This window comes from Coregonus lavaretus (assembly GCF_964263955.1).
Source record: "Coregonus lavaretus genome assembly, contig: HAP1_SCAFFOLD_417, whole genome shotgun sequence".
Lineage (NCBI taxonomy): Eukaryota > Metazoa > Chordata > Actinopteri > Salmoniformes > Salmonidae > Coregonus > Coregonus lavaretus.
The window spans coordinates 256,129-278,055 of NW_028156721.1; the positions used below are offsets into that span (position 1 = coordinate 256,129).

The following is a 21,927-nucleotide window of genomic DNA, read 5'->3' on the forward strand; positions in this document are numbered from 1 at the left end:
TTGGAGATATTGGTATACGTGGAGCATGTTGGATCTTTTTCCCCACCTGCGCTCGGGTCAGTGCTGCTGTAAAACATTTCCTTTGGAGCTTGTTTATGCCTTCTTTGGCATCTGCAGCGACTTCTTTGGCTGACTTTGTCGGCCAATCCTCTACAGGTCGTTTCAGAAACTCTGGGCCGTTCTGCCACACAGAGTTCTCTTTGAGGTCCTCTGGGGTTGCTCCTCTTGTCACGAGGTCAGCAATGTTTTGCTCACCTGGAATCCATCTCCAGTCCTCAACTGATGTGGACTTCTGGATCTCTCCCACTCTGTTTGCAAAAAAGGTCTGGTACCCATAACTGTCCCTTTGGATTGCACCCAGCACAGTTTGACTATCTAACAGATGGATCCAACGTCCTACTTGCATCCGACTGTGCTTTTCAATGTATTTCCTGAGTCTTGCAGCGAACACAGCACCACAGACTTCAGCCTTCACTGGTTCTCCCTTTTGGTCAAGTGGTGTAAGCTTGGCTTTGGACTCAACAAGTCGGACCAGGATGCCTTGCTCGGTCTCCCACCTGAAGTATGCCACTGCTCCATAACTCTGGTCGCTCCCATCTGAGAATGTTATTCCCCAGGGTTCTCCAATCCTTTTGACTGGAGTCAGGCTTCTATGGAAGGTAATTTGGTTGAGGTGTCTGTATTCCTCAAACAGGTGGATTGCTTCTCCTCTAAGTTTCTCAGACAGAGGTGTGTCCCATGTGTCTCTTGTTAGAGCTTTGCCTCCAGTTTCTTGGAATGCTTTTCTGACTAAAATGGCTCCTTTCTGTTTGGCAGGTGTTGCAAGGCCTATTGGGTCATACAAACTAGCTACTTGGCTAAGCAGTTGCCTTCTGGTCAGTGGGTTTGGAGTTTTCATTCTCACTTCCTCTCCAACGAGATCTTGACTGATCCTCATCTTCTTTTGTCTCTTTGAGAAGTTTATCGAGGTCATGAGGTACAGTTTGTCTGATTCGACTAAATAACCAACTCCAAGGGCTCTGTTGTCTCCTTCTCTCACTTGGTTGGGGAGGATGAAGACTTCATCTGATGATGTTGGATGTTCTGATGTAGATGTTTGCCTCCCACTTTGGCCTGATCGGACCCACGGCTTGAGGAAGTATCCACCTGCCTTTAGGATTTCTTCGACTTTTTTGGTGGTTCCGTCTAGCTTTTCCAGGTCATTATGGGATGTCAGGATGTCATCTACGTAGGAATCCTCTTCAAGGACCCTCCGTTCCTCTTTCAGATGTGTGAACATGGGCAACTTCGCTGTTTCTCTCATGGCTAGTTGTGCGATACACCCTGCTGGTCGATCGCCCATGTTGACCCTGGTGATGGCATATTCCTCAATGTCCCCATCATCACCGTCTCTCCAGAGGAATCTATGGAGGTGCATCTCCAGGTCTTCGAGCCACACAGAATTGTACATCTTTTTGATGTCGCCGAGAGCAGCATGGATTCCTCTCCTGAACCTTAGCAGTACCGCTCGAATAGGATTAAGTACATCAGGCCCTTTCAGAAGAAGGTCATTCATGCTGCTTCCTCTAAACCTCTGGCTGCTGTTCCATACCAGTCGGACAGGTGTAGTTATAGAGTGTGGGTTTGGTGCTATCAAGTGACTGACGTACCATACTGGACCTTTCCAGTCGGCAATGGTCTTTCTAGTGAGTTTCTTTGCTGCCTTCCTTTCCACCATCTCATGAACTTGAGTTGTGTATGCTGCACGCCAATCTGGTTCTCTCTTGAGTTGTTTCTCCGTCCTCAGAAACGTGGCTTCCACTGCGCTTCTGTTGTTGGGCAGGGAACTTGGATCTTCAATCCAAGGGTATTTTGTGTCCCAGTGAGGCTCCTGACTATGCACATCTGACTCCACGTAACTGAGACCTTGCCTGATTATCTCAAGCTCTCTTTCTTCACTAAGAGTAATGTCTTTGCCTCCTGGTTGACAGTTACCACAACGACATCCTCCACACATGGGTTCACAGGCCGCACCAATGCTGTCCCACTTCCACCAGTCCAAGAACTCTTTGCCAATAACAGTGGTTTTAGTTTCAGCTCTAGATTCTTGCATCTCAGCAATTTCTTGATACTTTACTGCTGTGATTCTCATAGATCGTGCAAAATGAGTTTCAGAATTGTGCAGGGCCATGTCCACTACTTCACAGAGGTCTGGATGTGCTCCTCCAACGGTCTTTCCTAAAGGGCTCTCCCACAGGACAAGATCTCCTACTACCTTTACTCTCTGTGGAGCAAGTCTTCCTTCCCGGTGGCTTATGAGAAGCTCAACATGTTCTGGTCTGTGAAGGTCTTCCAGGTTGGTATCGGGGAAGAACTTCTTGAGGTGTTGTGCTTTGATTGCTCTGTGAACTTTTGCAATTTCATCCAACCCATAACAGATCAGCTCATGAGCTTTCTCCGTGCCTCTTGGTGTCTTGACTCTCACCTTGAGTAAGTATCTTTTGGTCTTCACCTTCATGGCCATGCCTCCAACTCCATGGACGACTAGTGTGATCCTTTCACTTCGAAGCTTCAGTCTCCTGGCGGCTGTGTGAGTGATGTAGTTGGTGTCTGATGCTAAGTCAATGAGAGTTCCAATTTTCTGCCCTGCGTTAGTAGTTACTTCGAGAAGCATAAGAATAACTGGTAATTCACGTGTGCTTGAGTCCATTACCCCAGGAAGGCTTCCTCCAGTGCAGTGTGATTTTGCCATGTTGGTGAAAGCATTCCTGAATTTTTCTGCCATGTCCGGGGTGAGCTCACGTATTAATCTCTCTTGCTCCTCTGTGAATGTTTGCCTCCTGGTGCTGGGTTTTTCCACTTTCACGTATTCTTTCCTCTTAGCCCCTCCTTTAAGGCAGAGAAAGAAATGGTGATCCGAGGAGCTTCCTCTTTTGCAGTCTCTGTTTCTGCAAAGGTAAGTGTCCGTACATTCCTCATCCTCTCCATGACATCTGAGGCATCTTCTGCATGCTCCCAGTCTTTCGACAGCATTCAGCTTCTCACTAGGCTTTAGTTCTTTGAACTGCTTACAAAAGAAAATCTTCTCACGGTGCTTTTCATCTCCACACACAACGCATCCTCCCTTTCTCGTGGACCTTGTGGAAGCATACCGCTTCTCCGGGTACGTAGCTTTCTTTTCAGGTTTTTCACTTACACCCAACTGGTCTAGTTTCTCCAGTATGTCCTCTTGTGTCTTTAAAAATCTTAGAAGGCTGTCGAAGTGATTGTCAGGTGTGACTCCATTTCTTGGGTTGACCATGAATGTCAGCCAGTCCCTCTTCATGTTATCCGGCAGCTTGCTCTCTATGGATCTGATGACAAGGGGATTCTTTATGGCTCCACTGCTTTCGAGCTCCGTGAGGTCATTCAGGGCCTTTTCCACAGCTTGAATCAGGTCAATAACCTTCCTTGGTTGGTGTGACTTTAAAGGAGGGATCCTCTCCAGGTCCTCAATTATCTCCAAAGCAATTGTTGGCTTATTTCCATACCGGTTTTGGAGTACTCTAAACATGTCTTCAGCACTGTTATATGTTGACAGGCGCAGGTCTCTACATATTCTCTCGTCCACACTGTCAAGAAGTTGAAACTTCTTCACCTCCACTGAACCAGTCGGCTCTCCCTGCTTTTGCAGGCTCTCCCAGTCTTTCCTCCATCTGTGGAAATTCCTCCTAAGCCCAGTGAATTTAGGTAGACTGGTTGGTTTTATTCTCACCACTGGTTGTGGGACTGCTCTTGGTTGAAGCTCTGTAGGTCTTCTGTCCTCTTCTGCAATTCTCTGTGCGATGAGGAATTCTGTTCTTTTGGCCTCGAGGTTACTGCCGAATATTCTCAGATCTTTTACTCTGCCCTTCAGATCTGCAGTCTCATCGTGTGGGACCCATTTTTCCCAGTCTTTCAGGCTTTCACTTGCATCATGGATTAGCTTCCTCGCTCTTTCCAGCTGTAGTTCATAGCCGTCCCTGTTAATAGCAGTGACGGGGGTCTCTTTGGCTCTGTCACAGGCTTTCTCCGCTTCTTGGATTGCAAAGTCTACCTCCTCTTTACCATATCTTGGCCAGAGGTTGAATTGGACTGCCTCTCGGATTTCCTCCAATTTCATGTCGCACTCTTCAATCGTCCTTTCAAGATCAGCCTGCTGGTCCTTGTCGAGCTTGACCTCTTCATCTCCCTTAGTTCCCGCTTCAGCCAGTAGGCCAACCGCGTAGTCATCATTTGAATCACCGACTCTTCTAGCCAGGGAACTGAGCTTGCTGAACTCCTCTTGTAGTTCATGCTTAATCATACCAGCTGCAGCTTTACTCAGGTAGTTTGCTTGTCTGGTGAAAGCAGATTTGGCTAAGGTCCGCTCTTGCTTCAGTTGCTTGACTGTTTTCCCAAAAGTTTCCTTGGCCATGGTGTAGAGTTTCACAGGCAATTCTTCCTTTGCGTCGACAGCTTGACTTCAGCCCTTTGATCCTCGTCTTCACTGCCGCGCTGGTTATCAACTGTCAAGTTCTGCGTGATTTCTGGCTGACCACAGCTCTGCCCAAACTTGAAAACGGCTTTATCCTTGATGAACGCAAAGGACAACTCAAAACTGTTCACTTTATGATTTTTTATTGTCATAAAGGTGGAACAGAATAGGTTGATAACCTTCAAAACACACAAACAAAACCCCATGGATTAGTTACAAATAACTCTCAATTCCACTTTCTCAAAAATAAGCATAAACTAATGTTACTGAATCCTCAAACCTAACCAAACAATCATTTCGTCATTTAGATTAACCTAGGATCATTGCAAGTTAATAATTAAATATCAATATCATAATTAAACATTTAACAATACACATGGTTATCAACTGTCAAGTTCTACGTTCACATAATGAAGTCTTCACTATTTAATTTAATTAATAATTGTATTGTATGTTACAACCAAACAAAAAGGGCATATAGAAGCATGAATTCACAACACATTCTGTCCTACCAGTTGCGTCTTTGGATGATCAGGAGCTGTGGTCATTGGTATCTCTTCTCAGGAATGAGTGAGAGCCAAGTATGCTTTTACCAAACATTTCGATGCCATGCACATGCACTGCTTGTGGGTGCGCAGGTTAATATGGTCCCCAGAGCACTTCCTGGTGGTTGGTTTCAACAGCTCCGGTTGCATGGTTGCCCCCTGCAGGTTGGGAGTGCTTTGAGCACCCTGGGTGGATTTAGGCTTGAGTGCTCGGTATAGCTTGTAGTCAGGAATTGACACAACAATACTAGAGATCTGTTTCAGACTGATATACTGCTCCATACTAGAGATCTGTTTCAGACTGATATACTGCTCCATCCCGTAGCTCTATTTCAGACTGATATACTGCTCCATACTAGAGATCTGTTTCAGACTGATATACTGCTCCATACTAGAGATCTGTTTCAGACTGATATATTGCTCCATACTAGAGATCTGTTTCAGACTGATATACTGCTCCATACTAGAGATCTATTTCAGACTGATATACTGCTCCATACTAGAGATCTGTTTCAGACTGATATACTGCTCCATACTAGAGATCTGTTTCAGACTGATATACTGCTCCATCCCGTAGCTCTGTTTCAGACTGATATACTGCTCCATACTAGAGATCTGTTTCAGACTGATATACTGCTCCATACTAGAGATCTGTTTCAGACTGATATACTGCTCCATACTAGAGATCTATTTCAGACTGATATACTGCTCCATACTAGAGATCTGTTTCAGACTGATATACTGCTCCATACTAGAGATCTGTTTCAGACTGATATACTGCTCCATCCCGTAGCTCTGTTTCAGACTGATATACTGCTCCATACTAGAGATCTGTTTCAGACTGATATACTGCTCCATACTAGAGATCTGTTTCAGACTGATATACTGCTCCATACTAGAGATCTGTTTCAGACTGATATACTGCTCCATACTAGAGATCTGTTTCAGACTGATATACTGCTCCATCCCGTAGCTCTGTTTCAGACTGATATACTGCTCAATACTAGAGATCTGTTTCAGACTGATATACTGCTCCATACTAGAGATCTGTTTCAGACTGATATACTTCTCCATACTAGAGATCTGTTTCAGACTGATATACTGCTCCATACTAGAGATCTGTTTCAGACTGATATACTGCTCCATACTAGAGATCTGTTTCAGACTGATATACTGCTCCATCCCGTAGCTCCATTTCAGACTGATATACTGCTCCATACTAGAGATCTGTTTCAGACTGATATACTGCTCCATACTAGAGATCTGTTTCAGACTGAAATATTGCTCCATACTAGAGATCTGTTTCAGACTGATATACTGCTCCATACTAGAGATCTATTTCAGACTGATATACTGCTCCATACTAGAGATCTGTTTCAGACTGATATACTGCTCCATACTAGAGATCTGTTTCAGACTGATATACTGCTCCATCCCGTAGCTCTGTTTCAGACTGATATACTGCTCCATACTAGAGATCTGTTTCAGACTGATATACTGCTCCATCCCGTAGCTCTGTTTCAGACTGATATACTGCTCCATACTAGAGATCTGTTTCAGACTGATATACTGCTCCATACTAGAGATCTATTTCAGACTGATATACTGCTCCATACTAGAGATCTGTTTCAGACTGATATACTGCTCCATACTAGAGATCTGTTTCAGACTGATATACTGCTCCATACTAGAGATCTGTTTCAGACTGATATACTGTTCCATCCCGTAGCTCTATTTCAGACTGATATACTGCTCCATACTAGAGATCTGTTTCAGACTGATATACTGCTCCATACTAGAGATCTGTTTCAGACTGATATACTGCTCCATACTAGAGATCTGTTTCAGACTGATATACTGCTCCATACTAGAGATCTATTTCAGACTGATATACTGCTCCATACTAGAGATCTGTTTCAGACTGATATACTGCTCCATACTGTAGCTCTGTTTCAGCCTGAAATACTGCTCCATCCCGTAGCTCTGTTTCAGACTGATATACTGCTCCATACTAGAGATCTGTTTCAGACTGATATACTGCTCCATACTAGAGATCTGTTTCAGACTGATATACTGCTCCATACTAGAGATTTGTTTCAGACTGATATACTGCTCCATCCCGTAGCTCTGTTTCAGACTGATATACTGCTCCATACTAGAGATCTGTTTCAGACTGATATACTGCTCCATACTAGAGATCTGTTTCAGACTGATATACTGCTCCATCCTTTAGCTCTGTTTCAGACTGATATACTGCTCCATACTAGAGATCTGTTTCAGACTGATATACTGCTCCATACTAGAGATCTGTTTCAGACTGATATACTGCTCCATACTAGAGATCTGTTTCAGACTGATATACTGCTCCATACTAGAGATCTGTTTCAGACTGATATACTGCTCCATCCCATAGCTCTATTTCAGACTGATATACTGCTCCATCCCGTAGCTCTATTTCAGACTGATATACTGCTCCATACTAGAGATCTGTTTCAGACTGATATACTGCTCCATACTAGAGATCTGTTTCAGACTGATATACTGCTCCATACTAGAGATCTGTTTCAGACTGATATACTGCTCCATACTAGAGATCTGTTTCAGACTGATATACTGCTCCATACTAGAGATCTGTTTCAGACTGATATACTGCTCCATCCCGTAGCTCTGTTTCAGACTGATATACGGCCACATACTAGAGATCTGTTTCAGACTGATATACTGCTCCATACTAGAGATCTGTTTCAGACTGATATACTGCTCCATACTAGAGATCTGTTTCAGACTGATATACTGCTCCATACTAGAGATCTGTTTCATACTGATATACTGCTCCATACTAGAGATCTGTTTCAGACTGATATACTGCTCCATACTAGAGATCTGTTTCAGACTGATATACTGCTCCATACTAGAGATCTATTTCAGACTGATATACTGCTCCATACTAGAGATCTGTTTCAGACTGATATACTGCTCCATACTAGAGATCTGTTTCAGACTGATATACTGCTCCATACTAGAGATCTGTTTCAGACTGATATACTGTTCCATCCCGTAGCTCTATTTCAGACTGATATACTGATCCATACTAGAGATCTGTTTCAGACTGATATACTGCTCCATACTAGAGATCTGTTTCAGACTGATATACTGCTCCATACTAGAGATCTGTTTCAGACTGATATACTACTCCATACTAGAGATCTATTTCAGACTGATATACTGCTCCATACTAGAGATCTGTTTCAGACTGATATACTGCTCCATACTAGAGATCTGTTTCAGACTGATATACTGCTCCATCCTTTAGCTCTGTTTCAGACTGATATACTGTTCCATCCCGTAGCTCTGTTTCAGACTGATATACTGCTCCATACTAGAGATCTGTTTCAGACTGATATACTGCTCCATACTAGAGATCTGTTTCAGACTGATATACTGCTCCATCCTTTAGCTCTGTTTCAGACTGATATACTGCTCCATACTGGAGATCTGTTTCAGACTGATATACTGCTCCATACTAGAGATCTGTTTCAGACTGATATACTGCTCCATACTAGAGATCTGTTTCAGACTGATATACTGCTCCATCCCATAGCTCTATTTCAGACTGATATACTGCTCCATCCCGTAGCTCTATTTCAGACTGATATACTGCTCCATACTAGAGATCTGTTTCAGACTGATATACTGCTCCATCCCGTAGCTCTGTTTCAGACTGATATACGGCCCCATACTAGAGATCTGTTTAAGACTGATATACTTCTCCATACTAGAGATCTGTTTCAGACTGATATACTGCTCCATACTAGAGATCTGTTTCAGACTGATATACTGCTCCATACTAGAGATCTGTTTCAGACTGATATAGTGCTCCATACTAGAGATCTGTTTCATACTGATATACTGCTCCATACTAGAGATCTGTTTCAGACTGATATACTGCTCCATACTAGAGATCTGTTTCAGACTGATATACTGCTCCATACTAGAGATCTGTTTCAGACTGATGTACTGCTCCATACTAGAGATCTGTTTCAGACTGATATACTGCTCCATACTAGAGATCTGTTTCAGACTGATATACTGCTCCATCCCGTAGCTCTGTTTCAGACTGATATACTGCTCCATACTAGAGATCTGTTTCAGACTGATATACTGCTCCATACTAGAGATCTGTTTCAGACTGATATACTGCTCCATACTAGAGATCTGTTTAAGACTGATATACTGCTCCATCCCATAGCTCTATTTCAGACTGATATACTGCTCCATACTAGAGATCTGTTTCAGACTGATATACTACTAAATACTAGAGATCTATTTCAGACTGATATACTGCTCCATACTAGAGATCTGTTTCAGACTGATATACTGCTCCATCCCGTAGCTCTGTTTCAGACTGATATACGGCCCCATACTAGAGATCTGTTTCAGACTGATATACTGCTCCATACTAGAGATCTGTTTCAGACTGATATACTGCTCCATACTAGAGATCTGTTTCAGACTGATATACTGCTCCATACTAGAGATCTGTTTCAGACTGATATACTGCTCCATACTAGAGATCTGTTTCAGACTGATGTACTGCTCCATACTAGAGATCTGTTTCAGACTGATATACTGCTCCATACTAGAGATCTGTTTCAGACTGATATACTGCTCCATCCCGTAGCTCTGTTTCAGACTGATATACGGCCCCATACTAGAGATCTGTTTCAGACTGATATACTGCTCCATACTAGAGATCTGTTTCAGACTGATATACTGCTCCATACTAGAGATCTGTTTCAGACTGATATACTGCTCCATCCCGTAGCTCTGTTTCAGACTGATATACTGCCCCATACTAGAGATCTGTTTCAGACTGATATACTGCTCCATACTAGAGATCTGTTTCAGACTGATATACTGCTCCATCCCATAGCTCTATTTCAGACTGATATACTGCTCCATACTAGAGATCTGTTTCAGACTGATATACTGCTCCATCCCGTAGCTCTGTTTCAGACTGATATACGGCCCCATACTAGAGATCTGTTTCAGACTGATATACTGCTCCATACTAGAGATCTGTTTCATACTGATATACTGCTCCATACTAGAGATCTGTTTCAGACTGATATACTGCTCCATACTAGAGATCTGTTTCAGACTGATATACTGATCCATACTAGAGATCTGTTTCAGACTGATGTACTGCTCCATACTAGAGATCTGTTTCAGACTGATATACTGCTCCATACTAGAGATCTGTTTCAGACTGATATACTGCTCCATCCCATAGCTCTATTTCAGACTGATATACTGCTCCATCCCGTAGCTCTATTTCAGACTGATATACTGCTCCATACTAGAGATCTGTTTCAGACTGATATACTGCTCCATACTAGAGATCTATTTCAGACTGATATACTGCTCCATACTAGAGATCTGTTTCAGACTGATATACTGCTCCATCCCGTAGCTCTGTTTCAGACTGATATACGGCCCCATACTAGAGATCTGTTTCAGACTGATATACTGCTCCATACTAGAGATCTGTTTCAGACTGATATACTGCTCCATACTAGAGATCTGTTTCAGACTGATATACTGCTCCATACTAGAGATCTATTTCAGACTGATATACTGCTCCATACTAGAGATCTGTTTCATACTGATATACTGCTCCATACTAGAGATCTGTTTCAGACTGATATACTGCTCCATACTAGAGATCTGTTTCAGACTGATATACTGCTCCATACTAGAGATCTGTTTCAGACTGATGTACTGCTCCATACTAGAGATCTGTTTCAGACTGATATACTGCTCCATACTAGAGATCTGTTTCAGACTGATATACTGCTCCATCTCGTAGCTCTGTTTCAGACTGATATACTGCTCCATACTAGAGATCTGTTTCAGACTGATATACTGCTCCATACTAGAGATCTTTTTCAGACTGATATACTGCTCCATCCCGTAGCTCTGTTTCAGACTGATGTACTGCTCCATACTAGAGATCTGTTTCAGACTGATATACTGCTCCATACTAGAGATCTGTTTCAGACTGATATACTGCTCCATACTAGAGATCTGTTTCAGACTGATATACTGCTCCATCCCATAGCTCTATTTCAGACTGATATACTGCTCCATCCCGTAGCTCTATTTCAGACTGATATACTGCTCCATACTAGAGATCTGTTTCAGACTGATATACTGCTCCATACTAGAGATCTATTTCAGACTGATATACTGCTCCATACTAGAGATCTGTTTCAGACTGATATACTGCTCCATACTAGAGATCTGTTTCAGACTGATATACTGCTCCATACTAGAGATCTGTTTCATACTGATATACTGCTCCATACTAGAGATCTGTTTCAGACTGATATACTGCTCCATACTAGAGATCTGTTTCAGACTGATATACTGCTCCATACTAGAGATCTGTTTCAGACTGATGTACTGCTCCATACTAGAGATCTGTTTCAGACTGATATACTGCTCCATACTAGAGATCTGTTTCAGACTGATATACTGCTCCATCTCGTAGCTCTGTTTCAGACTGATATACTGCTCCATACTAGAGATCTGTTTCAGACTGATATACTGCTCCATACTAGAGATCTTTTTCAGACTGATATACTGCTCCATCCCGTAGCTCTGTTTCAGACTGATGTACTGCTCCATACTAGAGATCTGTTTCAGACTGATATACTGCTCCATACTAGAGATCTTTTTCAGACTGATATACTGCTCCATCCCGTAGCTCTGTTTCAAACAGATGTACTGCTCCATACTAGAGATCTGTTTCAGACTGATATACTGCTCCATACTAGAGATCTGTTTCAGACTGATATACTGCTCCATACTAGAGATCTGTTTCAGACTGATATACTGCTCCATCCCATAGCTCTATTTCAGACTGATATACTGCTCCATCCCGTAGCTCTATTTCAGACTGATATACTGCTCCATACTAGAGATCTGTTTCAGACTGATATACTGCTCCATACTAGAGATCTATTTCAGACTGATATACTGCTCCATACTAGAGATCTGTTTCAGACTGATATACTGCTCCATACTAGAGATCTGTTTCAGACTGATATACTGCTCCATACTAGAGATCTGTTTCAGACTGATATACTGCTCCATACTAGAGATCTTTTTCAGACTGATATACTGCTCCATCCCGTAGCTCTTTTTCAAACTGATGTACTGCTCCATACTAGAGATCTGTTTCAGACTGATATACTGCTCCATACTAGAGATCTGTTTCAGACTGATATACTGCTCCATACTAGAGATCTGTTTCAGACTGATATACTGCTCCATCCCATAGCTCTATTTCAGACTGATATACTGCTCCATCCCGTAGCTCTGTTTCAGACTGATGTACTGCTCCATACTAGAGATCTGTTTCAGACTGATATACTGCTCCATACTAGAGATCTGTTTCAGACTGATATACTGCTCCATACTAGAGATCTGTTTCAGACTGATATACTGCTCCATCCCATAGCTCTATTTCAGACTGATATACTGCTCCATCCCGTAGCTCTATTTCAGACTGATATACTGCTCCATACTAGAGATCTGTTTCAGACTGATATACTGCTCCATACTAGAGATCTATTTCAGACTGATATACTGCTCCATACTAGAGATCTGTTTCAGACTGATATACTGCTCCATACTAGAGATCTGTTTCAGACTGATATACTGCTCCATACTAGAGATCTGTTTCATACTGATATACTGCTCCATACTAGAGATCTGTTTCAGACTGATATACTGCTCCATACTAGAGATCTGTTTCAGACTGATATACTGCTCCATACTAGAGATCTGTTTCAGACTGATGTACTGCTCCATACTAGAGATCTGTTTCAGACTGATATACTGCTCCATACTAGAGATCTGTTTCAGACTGATATACTGCTCCATCTCGTAGCTCTGTTTCAGACTGATATACTGCTCCATACTAGAGATCTGTTTCAGACTGATATACTGCTCCATACTAGAAATCTGTTTCAGACTGATATACTGCTCCATCCCGTAGCTCTGTTTCAGACTGATATACTGCTCCATACTAGAGATCTGTTTCAGGCTGATATACTGCTCCATACTAGAGATCTGTTTCAGACTGATATACTGCTCCATCCCGTAGCTCTGTTTCAGACTGATATACTGCTCCATACTAGAGATCTGTTTCAGACTGATATACTGCTCCATACCAGAGATCTGTTTCAGACTGATATACTGCTCCATACTAGAGATCTGTTTCAGACTGATATACTGCTCCATACTAGAGATCTGTTTCAGACTGATATACTGCTCCATACTAGAGATCTTGTGGTCCTCTGTAGCTCAGCTGGTAGAGCACGGCGCTTGTAATGCCAAGGTAGTGGGTTCGATCCCCGGCACCACCCGTACACATAAAAATGTATGCACGCATGACTGTAAGTCGCTTTGGATAAAAGCGTCTGCTAAATGGCATATTATATTATTATTATAGATCTGTTTCAGACTGATATACTGCTCCGTACTGTAGAGCAACAATGCAGTTTTAAGAAAAGAAGGGAGGGACAATGCAAACAGTCCAGGTAGCCATGAATAGCTGTTCAGCAGTCTTATGGCTTGGGGGTAGAAGCTGTTAAGGAGCCTTTTGGTCCTAGACTTGGCGCTCCGGTACCGTTTGCCGTGCGGCAGCAGAGAGAACAGTCTGTGACTAGGGTGGCTGGAGTCTTTGACAATTTTTAGGGCCTTCCTCTGACACCGCCTGGTGTAGAGGTCCTGGATTTGCAGGAAGCTTGGCCCCAGTGATGTACTGGGCCGTACGCACTACCCTCTGTAGTGCCTTGCGGTCAGAGGCCAAGCAGTTGCCATACCAGGCAGTGATGCAACCAGTCAGGATTCTCTCAATGGTGCAGCTGTATATCTTTTTGAGGATCTGAGGACCCATGTCAAATCTTTTCAGTCTCCGTAGGGGGAATAGGTTTTGTCGTGCCCTCTTCATGACTGTCTTGGTTTGTTTGGACCATGATAGTTTGTTGGTGATGTGGACACCAAGGAACTTGAAGCTCTCAACCTGTTCCACTACAGCCCCGTCGATGAGAATGGGGGCGTGCTCAGTCCTCTTTTTTTCCCTGTAGTCCACAATCATCTCCTTTGTCTTGATCACGTTGAGGGAGAGGTTGTTATCCTGGCACCACATGGCCAGATCTCTGACCTCCTCCCTATAGGCTGTCTCATCATTGTCGGTGATCAGGCCTACCACTGTTGTGTCGTCGGCAAACCTAATGATGGTGTTGAGGTCGTGCCTGGCCATGCAGTCATGGGTGAACAGGGAGTACAGGAGGGGACTGAGCACGCACCCCTGAGGGGCCCCCGTGTTGAGGATCAGCGGGGCAGATGTGTTGTTACCTACCCTTACCACCTGGGGGCGGCCCGTCAGGAAGTCCAGGATCCACTTGCAGAGGGAGGTGTTTAGTCCCAGGGTCCTTAGCTTAGTGATGAGCTTTGAGGGTACTATGGTGTTGAACGCTGAGCTATAGACAATGAATAGCATTCTCACGTAGCTGTTCCTCTTGTCCAGGTGGGAATGGGCAGTGTGGAGTGCAATAGAGATTGCATCATCTGTGGATCTGTTGGGGTGGTATGCAAATTGGAGTGGGTCTAGGGTTTCTGGGATAATGGTGTTGATGTGAGCCATGACCAGCCTTTCAAAGCACTTCATGGCTCCAGACGTGAGTGCTACGGGTCAGTAATCATTTAGGCAGGTTATCATGTGTTCTTGGTCTGCTTGAAACATGTTGGTATTACAGACTCAGTCAGGGACATGTTGAAAATGTCAGTGAAGACACTTGCCAGTTGGTCAGCGCATGCTCGGAGTACACGTCCTGGTAGTCCGTCTGGCCCTGCGGCCTTGTGAATGTTGACCTGCTTAAAAATCTTACTTACCTCGAAATAGTCTGTAATGGTTTGCAAGCCCTGCCACTTCTGACGAGTAGTACGATTCAATCTTAGTCCTGTATTGACTCTTTGCCTTTTTGATGGTTCGTCGGAGGGCATAGCGGGATTTCTTATAAGTGTCCGGGTTTGAGTCCCACTCCTTGCAAGCGGCAGTTCTACCCTTTATCTCAGTGCGGATGTTGCCTGTAATCCATGGTTTCTGGTTGGGGTATGTACAGTGGGGAGAACAAGTATTTGATACACTGCCGATTTTGCAGGTTTTCCTACTTACAAAGCATGTAGAGGTCTGTAATCTTTATCATAGGTACACTTCAACTGTGAGAGACGGAATCTAAAACAAAAATCCAGAAAATCACATTGTATGATTTTTGAGTAATTAATTTGCATTCAATCCCGGAACATATTCCAGTCTGTGCTAGCAAAACAGTCCTGTAGCTTAGCATCTGCGTCATCTGACCACTTCCTTATTAACCGAGTCACTGGTGCTTCCTGCTTTAGTTTTTGCTTATAAGCAGAAATCAGGAGGATAGAATTATGGTCTGATTTGTCAAATGGAGGACGAGGGAGAGCTTTGTACGTGTCTCGCTCTCTCCTGTCCAATCAGAACCCTAACCCTCTCGCTCTCTCCTGTCCAATCAGAACCCTAACCCTCTCGCTCTCTCCTGTCCAATCAGAACCCTAACCCTCTCGCTCTCTCCTGTGCAATCAGAACCCTAACCCTCTCGCTCTCTCCTGTCCAATCAGAACCCTAACCCTCTCGCTCTCTCTCCTGTTCAATCAGAACCCTAACCCTCTCGCTCTCTCCTGTCCAATCAGAACCCTAACCCTCTCGCTCTCTCCTGTCCAATCAGAACCCTAACCCTCTCGCTCTCTCCTGTCCAATCAGAACCCTAACCCTCTCGCTCTCTCCTGTCCAATCAGAACCCTAACCCTCTCGCTCTCTCCTGTCCAATCAGAACCCTAATCCTCACTTTCCTGTCCAATCACAACCCTAACCTTCTATCTCTCTCTCTTGTCCAATCAGAACCCTAACCCCTCTCTCTCTCTTGTCCAATCAGAACCCTAACCCTCTCTCTCTCTCTCTCCTGTCCATTCAGAAGCACCGTACTGGACCCGACCGGACCGCATGGAGAAGAAGCTCCTCGCCATCCCAGCAGCCAATACCGTCAAGTTCCGCTGCGCTGCTGCCGGCAACCCCACACCATCCATCCATTGGCTGAAGAACGGGAAAGAGTTTAAGGGCGAGCAGAGGATGGGCGGGATCAAGGTGAGTCAGACAGCCAATTAGAAGTTAGTAGTCAGCAGAGGGTAAAACCAGAGTAGTGTCCTGTTTTAGAACATCGTCAGCGTCCCAAATGGTCCCTTTAGTGTACTACTTTGGACCAGAGTCCCATGGGCTTTGGTCAAAAGTGATGCACTATATAGGGAATATGGTGCCAGGTTACCTTCCTACTGTGTTGAGAGCCCCTGGTTGCTGACTGGTTGTGTGTTTAAAGGCTTAAGTGTAACAGGAGCTCACAGCTATTAAACGTTTACAAAGGTCACCAACATCTGCTCTACACAAGCACATATATGTTTCCCATGCCAATACCAGTTCTCTCTCTCTCTCTCTCTCTCTCTCTCTCTCTCTCTCTCTCTCTCTCTCTCTCTCTCTCTCTCTCTCTCTCTCTCTCTCTCTCTCTCTCTCTCTCTCTCTCTCTCTCTCTCTCTCTCTCTCAATTTAATTTAATTTTTCAATTTAAGGGCTTTATTGGCATGGGAAACGTGTGTTAACATTGCCAAAGCAAGTGAAGTAGATAGTAAACAAAAGTGAAATAAATATTAACATTAAACATTACACTCACAGAAGTTACAAAAGAATAAAGACATTTCAAATGTCATATTATGTATATATACAGTGTTGTAACAATGTGCAAATAGTTAAAGTACAAATGGGAAAATAAATAAACATAAATACGGGTTGTATTTACAATGGTGTTTGTTCTTCACTGGTTGCCCTTTTCTTGTGGCAACAGGTCACAAATCTTGCTGCTGTGATGGCACGCTGTGGTATTTCACCCAGTAGATAAGGGAGTTTATCAAAATTGGATTTGTTTTCTAATTCTTTGTGGATCACTGTAATCTGAGGGAAATATGTGTCTCTAATATGGTCATACATTTGGCAGGAGGTTAGGAAGTGCAGCTCAGTTTCCACCTCATTTTGTGGGCAGTGTGCACATTGCCTGTCTTCTCTTGAGAGCCAGGGATATCACAGGGATATAGTGAAGTGACTATTAAGATATCTACCAGGGATATCACAGGGATATAGTGAAGTGAATATTAAGATATCTACCAGGGATATCACAGGGATATAGTGAAGTGACTATTAATATATCTACCAGGGATATCACAGGGATATAGTGAAGTGACTATTAATATATCTACCAGGGATATAGTGTAGTGAATATTAATATATCTACCAGGGATATAGTGAAGTGAATATTAAGATATCTACCAGGGATATAGTGAAGTGAATATTAAGATATCTACCAGGGATATAGTGAAGTGACTATTAAGATATAATAATAATAATAATAATATGCCATTTAGCAGACGCTTTTATCCAAAGCGACTTACAGTCATGTGTGCATACATTTTTACGTATGGGTGGTCCCGGGGATCGAACCCACTACCCTGGCGTTACAAACGCCATGCTCTACCAATTGAGCTACAGAGGACCGGGGTATAGTGAAGTGAATATTAAGATATCTACCAGGGATATAGTGAAGTGAATATTAAGATATCTACCAGGGATATCACAGGGATATAGTGAAGTGAATATTAATATACCTACCAGGGATATAGTGAAGTGAATATTAAGATATCTACCAGGGATATCACAGGGATATAGTGAAGTGAATATTAAGATATCTACCAGGGATATAGTGAAGTGAATATTAAGATATCTACCAGGGATATAGTGAAGTGAATATTAAGATATCTACCAGGGATATCACAGGGATATAGTGAAGTGAATATTAAGATATCTACCAGGGATATCACAGGGATATAGTGAAGTGACTATTAAGATATCTACCAGGGATATAGTGAAGTGACTATTAAGATATATACTAGTGGTTGTATGAAAGACTCCACATCACTCTGAACTCTTCCCCCTCTGAGTGTTTTTAATATGATTAGCCTCTCCCCTGTTCCCCTGTGTACCCACTGTTGGCCACAAAGACCTGACCCCCTAACCCCAGCGACTGTCAGACTGTTCCCCTGGGTGGGTTAGGAACGGGGCTGTGACAGCCTGACAGTAGCTGGGTGGGTTCAGGACGGGGCTGTGGCAGCCTGACAGTAGCTGGGTGGGTTAGGAACGGGGCTGTGACAGCCTGACAGTAGCTGGGTGGGTTCAGGACGGGGCTGTGACAGTCTGACAGTAGCTGGGTGGGTTCAGGACGGGGCTGTGACAGCCTGACAGTAGCTGGGTGGGTTAGGAACGGGGCTGTGACAGCCTGACAGTAGCTGGGTGGGTTCAGGACGGGGCTGTGACAGCCTGACAGTAGCTGGGTGGGTTAGGAACGGGGCTGTGACAGCCTGACAGTAGCTGGGTGGGTTAGGAACGGGGCTGTGGCAGCCTGACAGTAGCTGGGTGGGATAGGAACGGGGCTGTGACAGCCTGACAGTAGCTGGGTGGGTTCAGGACGGGGCTGTGACAGCCTGACAGTAGCTGGGTGGGATAGGAACGGGGCTGTGACAGCCTGACAGTAGCTGGGTGGGTTCAGGACGGGGCTGTGACAGCCTGACAGTAGCTGGGTGGGTTCAGGACGGGGCTGTGACAGCCTGACAGTAGCTGGGTGGGTTCAGGACGGGGCTGTGACAGTCTGACAGTAGCTGGGTGGGTTAGGAACGGGGCTGTGACAGCCTGACAGTAGCTGGGTGGGTTAGGAACGGGGCTGTGACAGCCTGACAGTAGCTGGGTGGGTTAGGAACGGGGCTGTGACAGCCTGACAGTAGCTGGGTGGGTTAGGAACGGGGCTGTGACAGCCTGACAGTAGCTGGGTGGGTTCAGGACGGGGCTGTGACAGCCTGACAGTAGCTGGGTGGGTTAGGAACGGGGCTGTGACAGCCTGACAGTAGCTGGGTGGGTTCAGGACGGGGCTGTGACAGTCTGACAGTAGCTGGGTGGGTTCAGGACGGGGCTGTGGCAGCCTGACAGTAGCTGGGTGGGTTCAGGACGGGGCTGTGACAGCCTGACAGTAGCTGGGTGGGTTAGGAACGGGGCTGTGACAGCCTGACAGTAGCTGGGTGGGTTCAGGACGGGGCTGTGACAGCCTGACAGTAGCTGGGTGGGTTAGGAACGGGGCTGTGACAGCCTGACAGTAGCTGGGTGGGTTCAGGACGGGGCTGTGACAGCCTGACAGTAGCTGGGTGGGTTCAGGACGGGGCTGTGACAGCCTGACAGTAGCTGGGTGGGTTCAGGACGGGGCTGTGACAGCCTGACAGTAGCTGGGTGGGTTAGGAACGGGGCTGTGACAGCCTGACAGTAGCTGGGTGGGTTAGGAACGGGGCTGTGACAGCCTGACAGTAGCTGGGTGGGTTAGGAACGGGGCTGTGACAGCCTGACAGTAGCTGGGTGGGTTAGGAACGGGGCTGTGACAGCCTGACAGTAGCTGGGTGGGTTCAGGACGGGGCTGTGACAGCCTGACAGTAGCTGGGTGGGTTAGGAACGGGGCTGTGACAGTCTGACAGTAGCTGGGTGGGTTAGGAACGGGGCTGTGACAGTCTGACAGTAGCTGGGTGGGTTAGGAACGGGGCTGTGACAGCCTGACAGTAGCTGGGTGGGTTAGGAACGGGGCTGTGACAGCCTGACAGTAGCTGGGTGGGTTAGGAACGGGGCTGTGACAGCCTGACAGTAGCTGGGTGGGTTCAGGACGGGGCTGTGACAGCCTGACAGTAGCTGGGTGGGTTAGGAACGGGGCTGTGACAGCCTGACAGTAGCTGGGTGGGTTCAGGACGGGGCTGTGACAGCCTGACAGTAGCTGGGTGGGTTAGGAACGGGGCTGTGACAGTCTGACAGTAGCTGGGTGGGTTCAGGACGGGGCTGTGACAGCCTGACAGTAGCTGGGTGGGTTAGGAACAGGGCTGTGACAGCCTGACAGTAGCTGGGTGGGTTAGGAACGGGGCTGTGACAGTCTGACAGTAGCTGGGTGGGTTCAGGATGGGGCTGTGACAGCCTGACAGTAGCTGGGTGGGTTAGGAACGGGACTGTGACAGCCTGACAGTAGCTGGGTGGGTTAGGAACGGGGCTGTGACAGCCTGACAGTAGCTGGGTGGGTTAGGAACGGGGCTGTGACAGTCTGGCAGTAGCTGGGTGGGTTCAGGACGGGGCTGTGACAGCCTGACAGTAGCTGGGTGGGTTCAGGACGGGGCTGTGACAGCCTGACAGTAGCTGGGTGGGTTCAGGACGGGGCTGTGACAGCCTGACAGTAGCTGGGTGGGTTCAGGACGGGGCTGTGACAGTCTGAGAGTAGCTGGGTGGGTTCAGGACGGGGCTGTGACAGTCTGACAGTAGCTGGGTGGGTTAGGAACGGGGCTGTGACAGCCTGACAGTAGCTGGGTGGGTTCAGGACGGGGCTGTGACAGCCTGACAGTAGCTGGGTGGGTTAGGAACGTGGCTGTGACAGCCTGACAGTAGCTGGGTGGGTTCAGGACGGGGCTGTGACAGCCTGACAGTAGCTGGGTGGGTTCAGGACGGGGCTGTGACAGCCTGACAGTAGCTGGGTGGGTTAGGAACGGGGCTGTGACAGCCTGACAGTAGCTGGGTGGGTTAGGAACGGGGCTGTGACAGCCTGACAGTAGCTGGGTGGGTTCAGGACGGGGCTGTGACAGCCTGACAGTAGCTGGGTGGGTTAGGAACGGGGCTGTGACAGCCTGACAGTAGCTGGGTGGGTTAGGAACGGGGCTGTGACAGCCTGACAGTAGCTGGGTGGGTTCAGGACGGGGCTGTGACAGCCTGACAGTAGCTGGGTGGGTTCAGGACGGGGCTGTGACAGCCTGACAGTAGCTGGGTGGGTTCAGGACGGGGCTGTGACAGTCTGACAGTAGCTGGGTGGGTTCAGGACGGGGCTGTGACAGCCTGACAGTAGCTGGGTGGGTTAGGAACGGGGCTGTGACAGCCTGACAGTAGCTGGGTGGGTTAGGAACAGGGCTGTGACAGTCTGACAGTAGCTGGGTGGGTTCAGGACGGGGCTGTGACAGCCTGACAGTAGCTGGGTGGGTTAGGAACGGGGCTGTGACAGCCTGACAGTAGCTGGGTGGGTTAGGAACGGGGCTGTGACAGCCTGACAGTAGCTGGGTGGGTTAGGAACGGGGCTGTGACAGCCTGACAGTAGCTGGGTGGGTTCAGGACGGGGCTGTGACAGCCTGACAGTAGCTGGGTGGGTTCAGGACGGGGCTGTGGCAGCCTGACAGTAGCTGGGTGGGTTAGGAACGGGGCTGTGACAGCCTGACAGTAGCTGGGTGGGTTAGGAACGGGGCTGTGACAGCCTGACAGTAGCTGGGTGGGTTAGGAACGGGGCTGTGACAGCCTGACAGTAGCTGGGTGGGTTAGGAACGGGGCTGTGACAGCCTGACAGTAGCTGGGTGGGTTAGGAACGGGGCTGTGACAGTCTGACAGTAGCTGGGTGGGTTAGGAACGGGGCTGTGACAGCCTGACAGTAGCTGGGTGGGTTCAGGACGGGGCTGTGACAGCCTGACAGTAGCTGGGTGGGTTAGGAAAAGGGCTGTGACAGCCTGACAGTAGCTGGGTGGGTTCAGGACGGGGCTGTGACAGCCTGACAGTAGCTGGGTGGGTTCAGGACGGGGCTGTGACAGCCTGACAGTAGCTGGGTGGGTTAGGAACGGGGCTGTGACAGTCTGACAGTAGCTGGGTGGGTTAGGAACGGG

At 46.3% G+C, this 21,927-nt stretch overlaps 1 protein-coding gene across 1 annotated transcript in view; it reads left to right on the forward strand.

Moving 5' to 3' along the window:
* LOC311126042 (fibroblast growth factor receptor 3-like) overlaps positions 1-21,927 on the forward strand; it is a gene marked incomplete at both ends in the record, with an annotated part of 261,688 nt that overhangs the window by 123,474 nt on the left and 116,287 nt on the right. Inside the window, one exon of the mRNA XM_084200070.1 lies at positions 16,095-16,264. Within this exon, the coding sequence (XP_084056196.1) occupies positions 16,095-16,264 (170 nt within the window). The remainder of the gene's footprint in view (positions 1-16,094; positions 16,265-21,927) is intronic.